At 39.9% G+C, this 17,646-nt stretch overlaps 2 protein-coding genes across 7 annotated transcripts in view; one reads left to right on the forward strand and one right to left on the reverse strand.

The window, feature by feature from the left end:
- Positions 1–213: 213 nt before the first annotated feature.
- Positions 214–3,083, forward strand: LOC137868465 (uncharacterized). The gene is made up of 2 exons (XM_068705254.1): positions 214–480; positions 1,401–3,083. The coding sequence occupies exons 1-2, from the start codon at positions 282–284 to the stop codon at positions 2,063–2,065; spliced, it is 864 nt and encodes a 287-aa protein (XP_068561355.1). The 5' UTR covers positions 214–281; the 3' UTR covers positions 2,066–3,083.
- A 2,585-nt stretch (positions 3,084–5,668) lies between these two features.
- LOC137868467 (semaphorin-6D-like) overlaps positions 5,669–17,646 on the reverse strand; it is a 97,300-nt gene continuing 85,322 nt past the window's right edge. For all 6 annotated transcript variants that reach the window (XM_068705256.1, XM_068705255.1, XM_068705258.1 and 3 more), the window contains 3 exons: positions 12,357–12,607; positions 11,752–11,883; positions 5,669–11,526 (listed from right to left, as the gene is read on the reverse strand). In XM_068705256.1, coding sequence (XP_068561357.1) covers positions 10,282–11,526; positions 11,752–11,883; positions 12,357–12,607 — 1,628 coding nt within the window. In that variant the 3' untranslated portion in view covers positions 5,669–10,281. The remainder of the gene's footprint in view (positions 11,527–11,751; positions 11,884–12,356; positions 12,608–17,646) is intronic.

Raw genomic sequence — 17,646 nt, forward strand, 5'->3', positions numbered from 1 at the left:
AAAACAACAATAATAATAATAATAATATGAATGATTATCTGAAGGTTGTAAATGTTATGAATGTTTTATAAATAACAGAATCAAAGCGTGTACGTAGACCTCCAGTCCAGCAGGTGGCAGTAAACCCACACGTCTAATCCAATGGGCACCTCTGAAAAGCTCACTGAGCATGCGCAAAGACTTTAACCTGGAAGTGCAACGAGTAAACAAGCGACCACGACGCTTCGGAGAGCGAACTTCTGTTTTTTTATCGTCAGTCCGCCGAACAAACTGCCGCTCACATGTCTAAGATCGAAATGTTGAGGCTGCTCATCAACCAGCGGCTCACCGCCGCCGCAGAGGAGATCTTCGGCGTGTTCGGGAGAACCATAGCCGAGTACGAGGAGGAGATCTCCCGCTCCAAGCTGGAGATCGACCGCCAGCGCCGGCTGCTGGACCTCTCCAGGAAGCCGCAGATATCTCTGCAGGTCAACAGCACAGGTGGGTAACGTTAACCGAGTCTCAGTCTGTTTATTAACAACAGTAACGTTAACCAAGTCTTAGTCTGTTTATTAACAACAGTAACGTTAACCGAGTCTCAGTCTGTTTATTAACAACAGTAACGTTAACAGAGTCTTAGTCGGTTTATTAACAACAGTAACGTTAACCGAGTCTCAGTCTGTTTATTAACAACAGTAACGTTAACCGAGTCTCAGTCGGTTTATTAACAACAGTAACGTTAACAGAGTCTCAGTCTGTTTATTAACAACAGTAACGTTAACCGAGTCTTAGTCGGTTTATTAACAACAGAAACGTTAACCGAGTCTCAGTCGGTTTATTAACAACAGTAACGTTAACCGAGTCTTAGTCGGTTTATTAACAACAGTAATGTTAACAGAGTCTTAGTCTGTTTATTAACAACAGTAATGTTAACAGAGTCTTAGCCGGTTTACCGACCACAGTAACGTCTCTCTGACGTTACCGGCTTATCAACATGTGACATAGAAGAGGAAACCAAATCTGATTGGCCACAAACAACTGACTGAATTGTTTTGTTTCAGTTTGTAGGTTTGTACAAATGAGATTTCATGAGATGTCCCCTTTAAATAGTGAAGATGCATATTTGGTCAAATAAATGCAATAAAAAGTAAAAGCTTCCAAAACGTAGAGGAGCAGAAGTAGAAAGAGACATGAAATACTGAAGTAACATCAAGTATGTGAAAGTTGTACTTAAGTAGAGTACTTGAGTAGTTGTTACATTCCACCACTGTAGCATACTGATGTTAGCGTTTAGCTCGACGCCCCGCTGTGTCTTTATTTCATACTTTATGGGGTAAAGTAGAAAACACTCGGATCTCCTTCATGTTTGGATCATTTGAAACAGAACCAGCTCCTAAACGTGACTCCTCTTCTTTGTTCAGCTCTCTGTGAGCAGCAGGACTGGAGCTCCGGCCTCAGCGACATCGAGGCTCCTCCCATCAAAGAGGAGGAGGAGGAGCTGTGGACGAATCAGCAGGAGGAGGCGTCTCAGGCGTCGGAGCAGAACGACGTCAAGTTTGTGTTCTTCCGGAGCGGTGGCGCGACAAGCGAGCAGGACGACGACGACGACGACGACCGCATGACCTCCTCGCTATCAAAGCTCCAGGACCCGGACGACTCGGATCCGGACCCCCAGCCGGGCACCTCGCTGCAGCAGACCGGCTCGGACCCGGACGAGGACGTCCCTGACGCTTCGGGTCTGGTTTCGGGTAACGGCCGGCTGGACTGCGCGGAGCTGGACGCGTCGCTGTCCGAGGTGGTGGACTCGTACATCTGCACCATTTGCGGCCGCGCGTTCGCCCAGCGAGGCCACTGGGCCAAACACGTGCAGGTGCACCGCAAGGTGGACACCAAAGTGGACAAGTCGTACACGTGCGACATCTGCGGGAAGAGGCTCACGCGGTTCGACGGCTATCAGAAACACTTGAGGATTCACACGGGGGAAAAGCCGTACTGCTGCGACGAGTGCGGCCGCCGGTTCAGCGACAACTCGAACTACAAGCGACACATTCGCACACATGTGGGACAGAAAACACAGCAGAGCTGAGGGACCAGTGTCCACAGCTCTGCTCTCCACTGATGCTCCTCCTCCACACCGGCTTGTTCACTTTGTTTTTTACAAGTTTCAATTAGAACTCTAAACGTGAAACCCAGGGCAAATTATTTTGACCACAGTCCGTGTTCTGGATTCAAAAGGTTTCCTGGTTTTACTTTCACTTTGCTTTGTTTTCTAACCGGCCAAACTGAAACTGGTTCATTAAGAGTCGGAGGAGGAAGAGAAGGAGCCAGTCTCCATTTTGTTCTGCTGCTATTAAACACGAGGAGGAATAAATGAACTTTTGCATTTTTCATATTTATCCACGTTGGTGTGGAAATGGACATATTTATATAAAATGTATTTTTCTATATTTTCTTAACAGACATTTATACACTGGAGGAAGCAGTGAAGCTTTACAGATGCATTAAACCTATCCGACAGTCACAAGTCTGTTTCCACTAAACATCGTTTTAGTTCATTCATCTTAAAAGGGAATTCCCCCTTCTTTTTTTCATTTTAATTTTTTAACATGTGAGAATATTCTGGCTCCACACAGACCGGTAAATTAGACAAATGCGTCAGAAGTCGTCCTGCTGGTTTATCTTCTGGATCCTGAAGGTCTCCTTTGCATTCACACTGTACCCAGACAGACGGAGATGAGGTTACAAGTCTGTGAAAGTTCTCAGTGAGGAAACCAGGACGCGGCGATATGGAGAAAATATAACATCGCTATGTTTTTGTCTTCGATAATGTTTTTTATTATTTTGACTATTGGTGCTTTTATAAAACATTTACACATTTAGTAAGTAATGGTCAGTAATGAGGATATGTCATTATATCCACATTACTGACCATCACTTATTAAATATCTAAACAGCTGGAACAGTCACACCAGGGAGAGACGACGCTCGCGTCTCATTACGATATTTAAAACTTAAGACGATGTCCAGCCTCATGTCACGATATGATATTCATAGATCGTCCGGCCTGAAGTCGATGATGCTTCAACAACACTGTACGACGTTAACTGAAGTAATAAAATCACTTGATTGGAAACTCATCTTCATGTTCTTCATTGATTCAAATGCTTTGTGTTTTCAGAATCTGACATTTTACAGCAAATATTTATGTTATCATTTCCGTTCACATGTTGTCACTTTTTCTTGACATTTGGTGACGTGTCTCTGGATGAAACACACCGTGGCTGAAATGTATTGAACTAATTGATCATCAGTTAGAAATGTTAAAACTGTTAAATATGTTTGAACTTGGTGACTTTTGCTGAGAAGTGGTTCATTTCTAGGCCATTGTACTTCATTATAATCTTACAATAACACGTGCAGCTGACACTTTAGCGTCTGTTTATCCTCAAATTCTCTTAAAATGTTTCCCTCAGGTGACTCTGTTCATCTTCACGTTTTGTTATCTATCATTAAACCTGAAATCAAATTAGACAAATACAAACAAAACATCTGCAGAATGTCACTTTCACCCTTTTGACATAAAATATAAATCGATTTGTAAGAATCTGAACACAAGGCAACATGGTTGGTCTATGAAAAGATGAAGGTCAACTAGTTGATGTTATTTTAGGCCAACAGATGGCGGCAGAGCACTTCATTTAAAAGGGCTTCTTGTGAACCAACACGGTGATAATGTTTGTTTTAGTAGCTTAATTATTCAATAAGTCAGATCTGCAGATAAAATGTCACGATTAGAGTTGATGAATTCAAACATATTTGTGTGTATGAATTTACTTTGTGAAAAATAGAATAAATTTACAATAAAACATTAGTTGAATAGATCCGACCGTTGTGTATAAAAACACAAAGCATTGTTTAAATCTCTCCACAGACTAATAACTAAATATTTATGTTGTGCAGATTTGCACTGTTCTTCTCTTCCAAGGCCCCTAATTCACAACAACTAAAAAACTTCTAGAACAACATCAACGATTCCTGGACAGCAGCCCGTAATTCCTCCAACTATTAAAGAACTTGTAAAACACAATCAGTGACTCACATAACCATTTTAAAGGTGCTAAATTCAAAATTCAGAGCGTAAATATAGCAGAAATGTTGGTTGTTCTGTTAGCACCATTAGCTGCTGGCTCAGCTGTCTCCATGTTTGTTTTTTGAGCCGTGTGGAGGTGGAATGCTCTGAATTCCGTATTGAGGACTCCTGGGCATCCTTTAGGATACCTGACGAACCTCTCAGGGATTCCTTAAATCCTCAAAAAACCTGTAAAGGATCACCAGATTTAGTAAAGAACTCCTGGGACCTCATCAAGGACCTCTGATGCTGCATCTAGTACTATTGAAACCTCTGAGGAAACGCCAGAACACCCTCAGAATTTCCAGAACTACAAAGCTGATGGTATGAAGGTCTTCATATAGTCAGCTGTATTAAGGACCGGTCTACATGTCAACTTCAGAAAACCACAGCAGTATTTCACCAGAGGAGCAATTTGGCATTAGATGCTGTTTGTGTCTGGAGAGCTGAAAAACTCATTTATATCCTTTCATTCATTTGACCAAAATTAAAATTGGAATGAGAACAAAAACCCATTAACCAGGAGGTCTTTATACTTAATCTTCTGACGATGACAGCAGAATATGAAACACGCTGTTCACTGTAACCAGCTGGTTATGGAGGAAAATATTCCCTTTGTTCAGTTTCTTTAACTTTGTGAGGGACCTCTGGATCTACTGGTGTCTTTCAAACATCGCTTTGACACCCAACCCCTCAAGAACGTCTGATTCCATTTAAGAACTTCTGTGACACCCTCAAATACTTCAAACGTACTCCTCTTACCCTGAAGGACTCCTGAAACACCTTCTGGGCACCCTGGATCTTTCTAAAGAAACCAAAAATCCCTATAAATAACTTTTAGTCTCCTGAAGCTTCTTCAGGTACCATGGGGACACTCATAAGGACCCCTCAAGAACCCACCCAGGAATTTCTGACTTTGAAAAAGACCGTTGGAACATCTTGAGGACCTCTGGAATGCCCAAAGGATATCAAAGATTCTTAGAACACTTTTAGAGTTCTGGAATGGAAACAAGTCACTCCTACAACTTCCTCAGGCATCTCTGGATCCCCATCAAGAACCACAAGGACCCCTGCAACCACTCAACCAAGGAAAACCCACAGGAGACTTTGTAACCCATTCAATAACTCATGTACCAACCTCAGAGACATTGGGGATTTCCCTTTAAAACCTTTGGGACATCCCACCGGGAACTCCTGAAATCCCCTTAGAATGTTTTTCTGGACATTTTAATGCCCATCAAGAACTACTGGTCCCCTGAAATGTCTTCAAACACCCAAAAGGCCTCCTAGAACCCTTCCAGAACCCCTGAACCCACCCACACTTTATACATTTTTTCAAGGGGTAATGGACTCTTGTAACGCAGGGACTTCAATGGTTCCTCGTAAGGACTTTTGAACCCCATTCCAGGACTCGTGCAACTTTCAGAATAATACTTACGGGAATAAAACCTCCTGGATGTGATCAAGGATCCCACATTTGTCCACCAAGGTGAGTATGACCCTGGTTGTAATGGTCTGTTGCCACAACTTCCACAGAAAACAGAAGCGCTGTACTCAGAGAACTATTCCACAGTAGCCTTTATTTACACCGTCATCCACATGGTTGATTAATAGCAGTAAGGTAAACATGATAGCTTTTGACATTATTACATTGTCGTTCTGGTGTGGCCCACCGGGTGGCGCTGTGAGTCCATCATCAGTGATGTCACAGTGTCTCCCCCCCCCCTCTCTCCGGCTGAATCAACAGATAGCACGTCTAGAGGACGGGAACGGAGAACCACCAAATGAATAAACAAATTTATTTTCAAGGTTACAAGTGCATCCTCATACAAAACCCTTTTTTTAATTATAAAACGAGCCGTAGTGTTTATTTTCTGGTGAAAACCCTCCTCAAGGACCAGCGAGTCCTTCAGACCACAAATGAACAGCAGCTGCTGCTTCCTTTTGACAGTTTTCCGTTCATAACAAGATGGAGATTCTTGTTCCTCACTTTGTCTTCATGTCTATGAACTGTTTCACCCTCTCTACACTGCAGCCTCTGGAAACAACACTCACTGCTGTGAGAGGCCTGATGGAGCGAACATGCAGGTGCTTTTCTATTTGTTAACCAGTGAACTACAAGTGGACTTTCCTTTGCGTCCACACTGAGCATTTTCTAGGGCCGGTTATCGTTTGAAGATGTTTGATATGTGAGTTCCTGTGGTGAGTTGACGTCTTACTCAACACAAAATGTAACGACTTTGTCTGAAATTGGCAAATTATGGATTCTAATCAGGAAAATTCAATGCCAGTTTTTAGTATGCAATAGTTTGAAGCAGCTAAATTCAGGCTGCAACCAATTATTGTCTTCATTTTTTTATTCATAAATCTGTTGAATATTTGTTTTAGTAGTTGGCTAAAACGTTTAGTAAATAAAATGTCAGAAAAGTGTGAACATTGTTCATAACAAAGGCGACATATTCAAATGACCAACAGTCTTGAAATATATTCAGTTTAAAGCAGCAAATCTTTACATTGATTCATTTTCATGTCGGTCCCTTAATTAACGGCAGCCAAGAGTTAAAACTTTGTTCCCTTTATGTTATTTATCAAAATGTCATTTTGTGATGCAGTTGCAAAAAAAACTCAATTCTATCCGTTTGTCAGTTCGATTTTAAATCTCCTGCAACATGTTTCACCAGCTGAATGCACCGATTAGGACAGAAATGTAAAAGACTTCATGTTAAACTATAGGGAGCAAGTTTAGAGTCTCTGCATGTTGACCTCCGTAGAAAAGAAGAGAAGGAAACCAATCTGAAGAGTTCTTAATGCTTTGAGATGTTGGTCTGCAGTGATACGTGTATTTAATGAGCTAAAAGACTCTGAACCAGCAGGACATTCCTTTAGACCTTGTCTGTGGAACAGACCCGTCTCATTACTGTCCAACCTTTTCATTTGCTCCTGTAGACGAACCTTTAAAAGAGCTCTGGTTGATTCAGACTTTGATTCAGTGACCAGAACCACGCTGAGCTCCGACAGCGATGGAACCGCTCAGTCAGACGGGAGATTCAGGTCGGAGATGAAAGCGGATGATGTAACCTCCTCAGACCCCCCCCCCCTCCCTTACATGTAGGAGAAATCAATATCCAGCCGCTGCTCTGTCCTCTCTTATTGAATCTGAACAAAACCATCACTCAGTCTGCTTTGAAAACGCCAACTCATTTGGCAACAGAATATATAAAATACTCCCCCCCCCCCCCCGTCAGTCCGTCTGGTGCTGCTGGACTCAAAGTTGCATCATTTTGGTGCAGAGATAGTTCAGTAACACTCTGCTGCAGCATCACCGCGGCTTCATTATTGCTTAATCTGTGCCGGGAGAGTGTGTGTGTGTGTGTGTGTGTGTGTGTGTGTGTGTGTGTGTGTGTGTGTCCAGCCAGCTGAGCGACTCAGATAAAACTAAAACCAGCTGCTGGATGTTTATCTGGTTCACCTGCAGCTGGGAACCAAACAGATGCTTAAAAACCAAAAAGAAAAAAAAGTTCAACTGAAATCAACTACGTTCTGCTTCGATCGTTCAGAACTCTTAACTGATTCAAAGAGGTCAGTGTGATTTCAAACAGACAGCAAGTGTTCTTCAGCGTGGACCTTCAGTCTACTGGTCCTTCAGTCTACTGGACCTTCAGTCTACTGGACCTTCAGTCTACTAGATCTTCAGTCTACTGGTCCTTCAGTCTACTGGACCTTCAGTCTACTAGACCTTCAGTCTACTGGTCCTTCAGTCTACTGGACCTCCAGTCTACTAGACCTTCAGTCTACTGGACCTTCAGTCTACTGGTCCTTCAGTCTACTGGACCTTCAGTCTACTGGACCTTCAGTCTACTAGACCTCCAGTCTACTGGAGGTCCACTTCTGAGTCTCTTCACATTACTGCAGACCATCCGTTTTTAAGATTGATTTCCTTCCCTCCAGATGTTTGCCTCTTTCGTTTTGTGTCGAGTCAGCTGAATATGAAAGCTTGAATTTTACACGATCAAATTCAAACTGTGCAGGTTTGTTGTTTGCGTTCTGGTTTTGTGTTTCTGTGGATTCATCTCATTCACTCACAGCTTCTCTGCGGCCGTGAATCCATTTCTAAGATGTCGGAGGCTCCCTGAACTCACCACCGAGAGCTCGCAGCTTCTTCACCAACATCAGAGGTGAGTGAATGTTCACCGTGTCGAGTGAGAGGCTGTACAGATGACTTCTAACACAAACTCCAATCATAGATAGCGGTCGTATGGTCGGCAGTAATATGCTGCAGCTGAGGGGTGAAGCGTGCGGAGCAGCAGCTTCTTTAGAAAAGTCTCGGAACGGTTGAGTCTAACTTCAGGCTCCAGCGTCTCTGCAGTCAAAGCTGCACAGCAGCAAGTTGAAGCAACGCGGGAGGTCAACTCTGCCAGCTTTAGGTCCATGCAGCTCATCGTTTTATTTACAGCTATTTCTATTCCCGGTTGCAGACTTGTTATTGCTGTCGCTGGCAGCGTCGCCATTTAACTTCTGACCTCTGACGCCGTTCTCAGGCCGAGCGCTCAAACACTGAGGAACAAAAAAGAGACGAACACTAGGAGGTGAAAGCACCATGGACCACCTGTGAAGAAGAAGATGGTAGACGTGGATGAATGTGGAGCAAAGAGAGCCAAACCTTCACCGCGCAGGCGGGTTGTTAGAACACGTGGTTCCCTCCTCATTGTTCCTCACATGCAACCTGCAGCCGAGACTAAACAACAGCGTGGATATCTGTTGTTACAAATGATCTGACAAATAACTGATGTGAAATAAATGAGCCTGTATCTACTGCAGGTCGTCATGCAGCCGACGGGTCGACTCTACTTTTATTGCTTATTTTTTCCTTTTTGACATGATTGAAAATATAAAACGTGTCTTGTGGTGAAAGCTCTAGTGAGAGAGAACACGGGTCTGTAATTCAGTTCTTCTGTTCTTCTTCTGCTGTAGAAAACACAGAGCTCAGGAGGTTCGTGAGAAAACATCTGATCAACAGCTCCATCTAGTTTATTAATTGATAACCAGGCATTAAAAGTGGCGCCTCATGGATTCATCCCATTGAACACGTTTTTAAAGATCCTGCCGTTCATAGAGATTCAGCGCTGAGCTTCTGGAGCTCTTCACAGATGAAGATGGATGGAGTGATGAGAGCAAATTAATATTAATTGAAGAATATCAATGAAGTCATTTGAACATACAGATTGCTAAATGAAAGGAGTACTGAGTGCATGACTTTCTACTCATTTATCCTACTGGGCTCCGTACACAACATTAATGCTTCGCTTGTGTTTCAGATACCAATATGGTACAAAAAAAGAACATTCATCAGTGATGGGTTTCTTCCTACAGCTCATGAAGCATGAAGGTCTCTTTCTTGTGATGCTGATGGGTTCATCAATCTCCACCTTTTCAACGTCGGACACGATGACTAAAACCATTTTGGAGTGTTTTTTGGAAAGAGAACCTTTTTCAATACTCAATATTTCAGAGAGACGTTTGTGACATTATATGACAAGAGACGCCACCGTTTGACTCAACATCCAACTCTGCCAGCGGTCCCAGAGTCTCTCCATGTCGAGGTTTTTGCAGCAGTCCGGTTCTCTGCTTTTCTGAATCTTTGCAAATGAAATCTCTGGCCCCGTGCCAAGGTGCAACAACCGGGGACATTAGATCAAAGCGCTCATAAGAAAACTGCATTAATCAAGGCTTTCTTTTTCCTTTTTAGGCCACCTCGAGCCTTTGGGGGACTTCTTTTGAATCATGAACACGTCTCGCCCTCCTTCTGGAATGTTTCTCAGACGCGTCTGAGCCACTTTTGATCTGCAAGTCTGTCACGACGGGAAAGTCGCCCCGCCTCCCCCAAAGAGATGAGTCAGAGATGGCGTTTAGTCCGCTGATCCTCACGAGTGTCTCTGCTCTGTGACTCAGAGAGGCGGCGTCCTCTCAGCAGGAAAAACAACCACGACTGAAGGGTGGTAATGAGGAGTGACGGGAACCAAAAAGCTCAAAGTCTCCTTTGTGTCCTTTCGTCCCATCAATGCTCTCATTTTGTCTTTTCTCACAAACTCTGCGGACGTTTGGGAGTGCACTGCTTTGTGAGGACCAGCAGCAGCAGCAGCCATGTTGGAACGGCGCCGCCTCCTCCTACAGTCTCAGTAGTTGTATTTTCCCGCCCTGGCTACCGGCGACGCCGCCGCGTTCGGAAGAAACAGCGGTTTTGGCGGGACTTGGGGTTTGAGCGACGCCGTTCTCCGGATGATCGCCGCCCGCTGCCCATGAGGCCCTTCGCTGTAGCTGTGCTGCCGCGTCAGGCAAGCGCTGCCGACCGACGGCCGCTGGCTCTCGCCGTCGCCATTCGTATTGGCGTCGGGGGGGCCATTGCTGCTGCTGTTGGTGTTCATCCTGGCGAGAAAGTGTGCGTGCTGCTGCCCCCCCCGCTGGTTGAAGCTGTGGTGGCGCGGCACGGCGCCCATCTTGATGAGCGAGTGGCGCTGCGAGAGGTGGCGGGTCACCGAGACGTCGCCCTCTCCGGGCCTCTCCGGAATCACCTGCTGCTGGAGCGGAGTGGAGGAGGAGGAGGAGGAGGAAGAAGGGATGGAGGTGGAGGAGGTGGGGTTGTTGGAGGAGGAGGAGGAAGAAGCGGAGGACGAGGTGGAGTTGTGGGCGGGAGCGTCCGGGCGTTTGGGGAGGCCGTCCCTCGGCAGCGTGGAGGTGCTGTAGTACGGAGCGGATTCCGTCTCGGGGATCTGCTGCTGGTGATGCTGACCGCTGCCGCTGTTATTGTTGTGGTGGTTGCTATGGTGCTGGCTGTGGTTGTAGTGGTGGGTGCGGGTCTGACCGTGGGGATGATGATGAGAATGAGGATGATGATTGTGATGATGTCCCCCGGAGGAGGACGAGGTGAGGACTTTGATGCCTCCGGTCCCTGACGCGCTGACCTCATGGATGTGTTTGAGCAGCTCGTCCAGCGCCGACACGTCCACCACCGTCTGGGGGAGCGACTGCTGGGAGTGGTGGTGATGGGGGACTCCTCCTCCTCCTCCTCCTGCTGCTGCTGCTGCTCGCTCCTCATTCAACGCCTTCCTCTCCTCAGGGAGGTGCAGCGAAGTGGAGGAGGCGCCCGCTCCATGGGCCGCTCCGTTGCTCAAACTGTTGCTGTGATGATGAGAGAACGGAAACACCTGCTGGCTCAGAGAGTTCCCCACAACGGCCATGAAACCCAGACTGGATCCGGAGCAGCTGGGCCCAGATTTGGGGTTGCTGTCCTTGGCGTTGTTGCAGTTCTGGTTCTTCTCGTACTGGTGGTGCCGCAGGGCCTTCATGTTCTTGATGGGAAGCTCCGGGGTGGAGTCGGGCGTGGGCAGACCGGACAGCTCTCCATCAGCCTGAGACAGAGACTGAACAGAGGCGAGACCCGTCAGGAAAACACTGCTGTCTGCTAGCTCGTTGCTAATATTAGCTGCTAAGTTGTCAATAATATGGGGCTGAAAATTCAACCGTGATGTTGTTAAGCCTGTCTGGAAATGCAGTGCATTAAAACAAACAAGAGCTATGAGTAAGGAAGAGTCTGCTAGCGGCTAAGCTACTTAATTAGGCTGTCCCCTCGCGAGGAGCCGTCCTACCTGGGAGAGGCTGAGGTCGGGGTCCCCCAGCTGCAGGCCCTGGTGTGCGGGGGTGTGGAGGTGAGGCTCCGCCCGGCCGTTGGGGATGAAGGAGCTGTACATCCTCGGGGTGGACACGTCCAGTTTGTCCTCCTGCAGGACGACGAAACACAAGAAGAAGAAGAAGAAAGAATGAGAGCAGACAGTTTGTCATCTTTTAAAACACAGTTCACACACACACACACACACACACACACACACACACACACACACACACACACTAAACTGAAGCTGACGTGATGCGTTTACATTACGTTTTTGGGAACACAAATATATTTTTAGAGCACGCTGATATCAAAGCTGCTGTTCTGATCTCAAACATTGTGCAGATCACAACAGCAGTTCTCAAGTGTCTTTCTTCTACCAATCCCACAATGCAACACTCCACATTGTACAGATGAGAAAACCACCGTCGTAAGTCAGTGACTGTACGTTTCTGTAGAGCTTCCTGTGACCTGGCTGATTTTAATGATTGGTGACGTATTTTATCATAAAAGTATTTAAAGCTTGTTTCAGAGCAAACTGAGATGACTTCATGTACTGTTTGTTTTGTAGAGTCCACCCACCTTCGGCTGTCCGTCCAGCAGCCCGTTGAGCTTGGCGAGGGATCTCAGCGACAGGGCGTGAGGCAGCGACGCCTCGGGGTCTTTGCCGAGCCTCCTCGCCCGCTGAGCGGCGCTGCGGCCGCAGTAACACGACACCAGGAAGCCCGACAAGATGGCGCCCAGGAAGAAGGCCACCAGCACGCAGGCGATCAGCAGCGTGTAGTGGACGTTAGCGGCGGAGCTCTGGTCCATCTCTGGGAGACGACGGACACCTGGAGGATAAAAAACACAAAGGGTTATTACACTCGAGAAGAAGGGAGGAAGAAAGGGAAGTAAGCGACAGAGACGAGGATTCGACTTAATGAGAAAGAGGTGATTCGCAGGTGAGAACACAAGATGATGGAGGAGGTGAAGAAGGTGACATCTGAGAAGAATGGACGGAGGAGAAGAAAGGAAGAGGGAAGTGACTGTGATTGCATTTGAGAGAGAGAGAGAGAGGATGACGAAAGGATGGAGGGAGAAGAACAGGAGGAGGAGGAGGAGAAGAAGTGATGACAGGAGAAAGGATGGAGGGATGAAGGAAAGAGAAGATGAAAGAGTTTATTGTTTGGCCGCGTTCACCTCATCAGGTCCAGAAACAACATCAAAGCCTCTCAGATACAATGAGTCATCAGTCTGTCCAACACACACACACACACACACACACACACACACACACACACACACACACACACACACACACACACACGTGCTGCTCGTGAGGCGTTCAGGTTCCAGTAAAGAATCGGTTCAAAGTGTTTGTTATGATGGATGTTGATTAAAAACTATTGACGACAAAAGTTTCTTTATTTGTGAATGTCGTGTGAAGTGAAGCAGTAACACTGATTCATGGTGTTTATTTATGTACCTTGTTTTATTTATACTTATATATTTATAATTCTGTCTGCTGATGATGTCACGTCATTTACATAAAGTAAACTATGACTTTTTTTACTTTTTTTTTACATACAACACTATGACTTTTTTTTCTTTGACATACAATACTAAGACCTTTTTTACTTTTCTTTGACATACAATACTATGACTTTTTTTTCTTTGACATACAATACTAAGACTTTTTTTTACTTTTCTTCGACATACAATACTATGACTTTTTTTTTCTTCGACATATTCTACTATGACTTTTTTTTACTTTTCTTTGACATATTATACTATGACTTTTTAAACTTTTTTTTACATACAATACTATGACATTTTTTTCTTCGACATACAATACTATGACTTTTTTTACTTTTTTCTGACATACAATACTATGACTTTTTTTTCTTCGACATACAATACTTTGACTTTTTTACTTTTTTATGACATACTATACTATGACTTTTTTTAACTTTTTCTACGACATATTATACTATGGCTTTTTTTAAAACTTTTTTTGCATACAATACTATGAATTGTTTTACTTTTCTTCGAAATACAATACTATGATTTTTTTTACTTTTTTTTTTACATACAATACTATGACTTTTTTTTCTTTGACATACAATACCATGACTTTTTTTTACTTTTTTCTGACATACAATACTATGACTTTTTTTTACTTTTCTTTGACATACAATACTATGACTTTTTTTACTTTTTTTTAACATACAATACTATGACTTTTTTAACTTTTTTTCGACATATAATACTATGAATTGTTTTACTTTTTTTTTTACATACAATACTATTACTTTTTTTTCTTCGACATACTATACTATGACTTTTTCTTTTCTTTGACATACAATACTTTGACTGTTAAAAAAAACCAAAATTCGACATACAATACTATGACCTTTTTAACTTTTTCTACGACATGTTATACTATGACTTTTTTAACTTTTTCTACGACATGTTATACTATGACTTTTTTAACTTTTTTTTACATACAATACTATTACTTTTTTTTCTTCGACATACTATACTATGACTTTTTCTTTTCTTTGACATACAATACTTTGACTGTTAAAAAAAAACAAAATTCGACATACAATACTATGACCTTTTTAACTTTTTCTACGACATGTTATACGATGACTTTTTTTTACTTTTTCTACGACATATTATACTATGGCTTTTTTTTTTTGCTTTTTTTGCATATAATACTATGAATTGTTTTACTTTTCTTCGACATACAATACTATGAATTTTTTTACTTTTCTTTTTACATACAATACTATGACTTTTTTTTCTTTGACATACAATACTATGACTTTTTTTACTTTTTTCTGACATACAATACGATGACTTTTTTTTACTTTTCTTCGACATACAATACTATGACTTTTTTTTATTTTTTTTTAACATACAATACTATGACTTTTTTTTCTTCAGCATATAATATTATGACTTTTTTTAACTTTTTTTTAACATACAATACTATGACTTTTCTTTTCTTCGACATACTATACTATGACTTTTTAAACTTTTTTTTAACATACAATACTATGACTTTTTTTTACTTTTTTTCGAGATATAATACTATGAATTGTTTTATTTTTTTTACATATAATACTATGACGTTAAAAAAAAAAAAAAAATTCGACATACAATACTATGACTTTTTTAACTTTTTCTACGACATGTTATACTATGACTTTTTTAACTTTTTCTACGACATGTTATACTCTGACTTTTTTAACTTTTTCTTCGACATACAATACTATGACTTTTTGTACTTTTTTTTTTACATACAATACTATGACTTTTTTTTCTTTGACATACAATACTATGACTTATTTTACTTTTCTTTGACATACAATACTATAACTTTTTAAACTTTTTTTAATATACAATAATATGAATCTTTTTACTTTTTTTCGACATACAATACTATGACTTTTTTTTCTTCGACATATTATACTATGACTTTTTTATTTTTTCAACGAATTATTATATTATGACTTTTTTTAAACTTTTTTTAACATACAATACTATGACTTTTTTTTCTTCGACATACAATACTATGACTTTTTTTTACTTTTTTTAACATACAATACTATGACTTTTTTTTTCTTCGACATACAATACCATGACTTTTTTACTTTTTTTTTTACTGACAATATTCTGACTTTTTTTTCTTTGATATACTTCACTATTATTTTGTTTAACTTTTTTTTTACATACAATACTATGACTTTTTTTTCTTCGACATACAATACTATGACTTTTTTAACTTTTTTTTACATACAATACTATGACTTTTTTTTCTTCGACATAGAATACTATGATTTTTTTCACTTTTTTCTGACATACAATACTATGACTTTTTTCTTCGACATACAATATTATGACTTTTTTTACTTTTTTTTTTACATAAAATAATATGACTTTTTTTTACTTCTTTGACATACAATACTATGACTTTTTTTTACTTTTTTGACATACAATCCTATGACTTTTTTAAACTTTTTTTAACAAACAATATTATGACTTTTTTTTCTTCAACATACAATACTATGACTTTTTTTACTTTTTCTGACATACAATACTATGACTTTTTTTTCTTCAACATACAATACTATGACTTTTTTTTACTTTTTTATGACATACTATACTATGACTTTTTTTACTTTTTCTACGACATATTATACTATAGCTTTTTTTAACTTTTTTTTGCATACAATTTTATGAATTGTTTTACTTGTCTTCGACATACAATACTATGAATTTTTTTACCTTTTTTTTACATACAATACTATGACTTTTTTTTCTTTGACATACAATATTATGACTTATTTTACTTTTCTTTGACATACAATACTATAACTTTTTAAACTTTTTTTTAATATACAATAATACGAATCTTTTTACTTTTTTTCGACATACAATACTATGACTTTTTTTTCTTCGACACTTTATACTATGACTTTTTTATTTTTTCAACGAATTATTATATTATGACTTTTTTTTTACTTTTTTTAACATACAATACTATGAATTTTTTTTCTTCGACATACAATACTATGACTTTTTTTTTACTTTTTTTTAACATACAATATTATGACTTTTTTTTCTTCGACATACAATACTATGACTTTTTTTTACTTTTTTATGACATACTATACTATGACTTTTTTTTACTTTTTCTACGACATATTATACTATGGCTTTTTTTTACTTCTTTTTGGATACAATACTATGAATTGTTTTACTTTTCTTCGACATATTATACTATGACTTTTTCTTTTCTTTGACATACAATACTATGACTTTTTTTTACTTTTTTTGACATACAATACTATGACCTTTAAAAACTTTTTTAACATACAATACTATCACTTTTTTTTTCTTCAACATACAATACTATGACTTTTTTACTTTTTTTTTTACATACAATACTATCACTTTTTTTTCTTCGATATACTATACTATGACTTTTTCTTTTCTTTGACATACAATACTTTGACTGTTAAAAAAAAACAAAATTCGACATACAATACTATGACTTTTTTAACTTTTTCTACGACATGTTATACTATGACTTTTTAAACTTTTTTTTACATACAATACTATGACTTTTTTTTCTGCGACATACAATACTATGACATTTTTTTACTTTTTCTTTAACATACAAAACTATGAATTTTTTTTCTTCAAAATACAATACTATGACTTTTTTTCTTTGACATACTATACTATGACTTTCTTTTCTTTGACATACAATACTATGACTTTTTTTTAACTTTTTTAACATACAATACTATGAATCTTTTTACTTTTTTTCGACATACAATACTATGACTTTTTTTTACTTTTCTTCGACATACAATACTATGACTTATTTTTCTTTGACATATTATACTATCACTTTTTTAACTTTTTTTTACATATAATACTATGACTTTTTTTCTTCAACATACAATACTATGACTTTTTCTACTTTTTTCTGACATACAATACTATGACTTTTTTTTCTTCGACACACAATACTATGACTTTTTTTTTACTTTTTTATGACATACTATACTATGACTTTTTTTACTTTTTCTACGACATATTATACTATAGCTTTTTTTACTTTTTTTTGCATACAATACTATGAATTGTTTTACTTTTCTTCGACATACAATACTATGAATTTTTTTACCTTTTTCTTCGACATACAATACTATGACTTTTTAAAACTTTTTTTTTTACTGACAATATTATGACTTTTTTTCTTCGACATACTTTACTATTATTTTTTTTAACTTTTTTTTTACATACATTACTATGACTTTTTTTTCTTCGACATACAATACCATGACTTTTTCTTTTCTTTGACATACAA

The sequence above is a fragment of the Cebidichthys violaceus genome, unplaced genomic scaffold (assembly GCF_023349555.1).
Source record: "Cebidichthys violaceus isolate CVI_PGR_0920_01 unplaced genomic scaffold, fCebVio1.0.p SCAF_111, whole genome shotgun sequence".
NCBI classification, from domain to species: Eukaryota; Metazoa; Chordata; class Actinopteri; order Perciformes; family Stichaeidae; genus Cebidichthys; species Cebidichthys violaceus.

Bases quoted from the DNA above. Each gene is read 5' to 3' on its own strand.
- LOC137868465 (XM_068705254.1), top strand. From the start codon at position 282: ATGTCTAAGATCGAAATGTTGAGGCTGCTCATCAACCAGCGGCTCACC. The intron at 481-1,400 runs GTGGGTAACGTT...TTCTTTGTTCAG, and splicing joins TCTGCAGGTCAACAGCACAG to CTCTCTGTGAGCAGCAGGAC.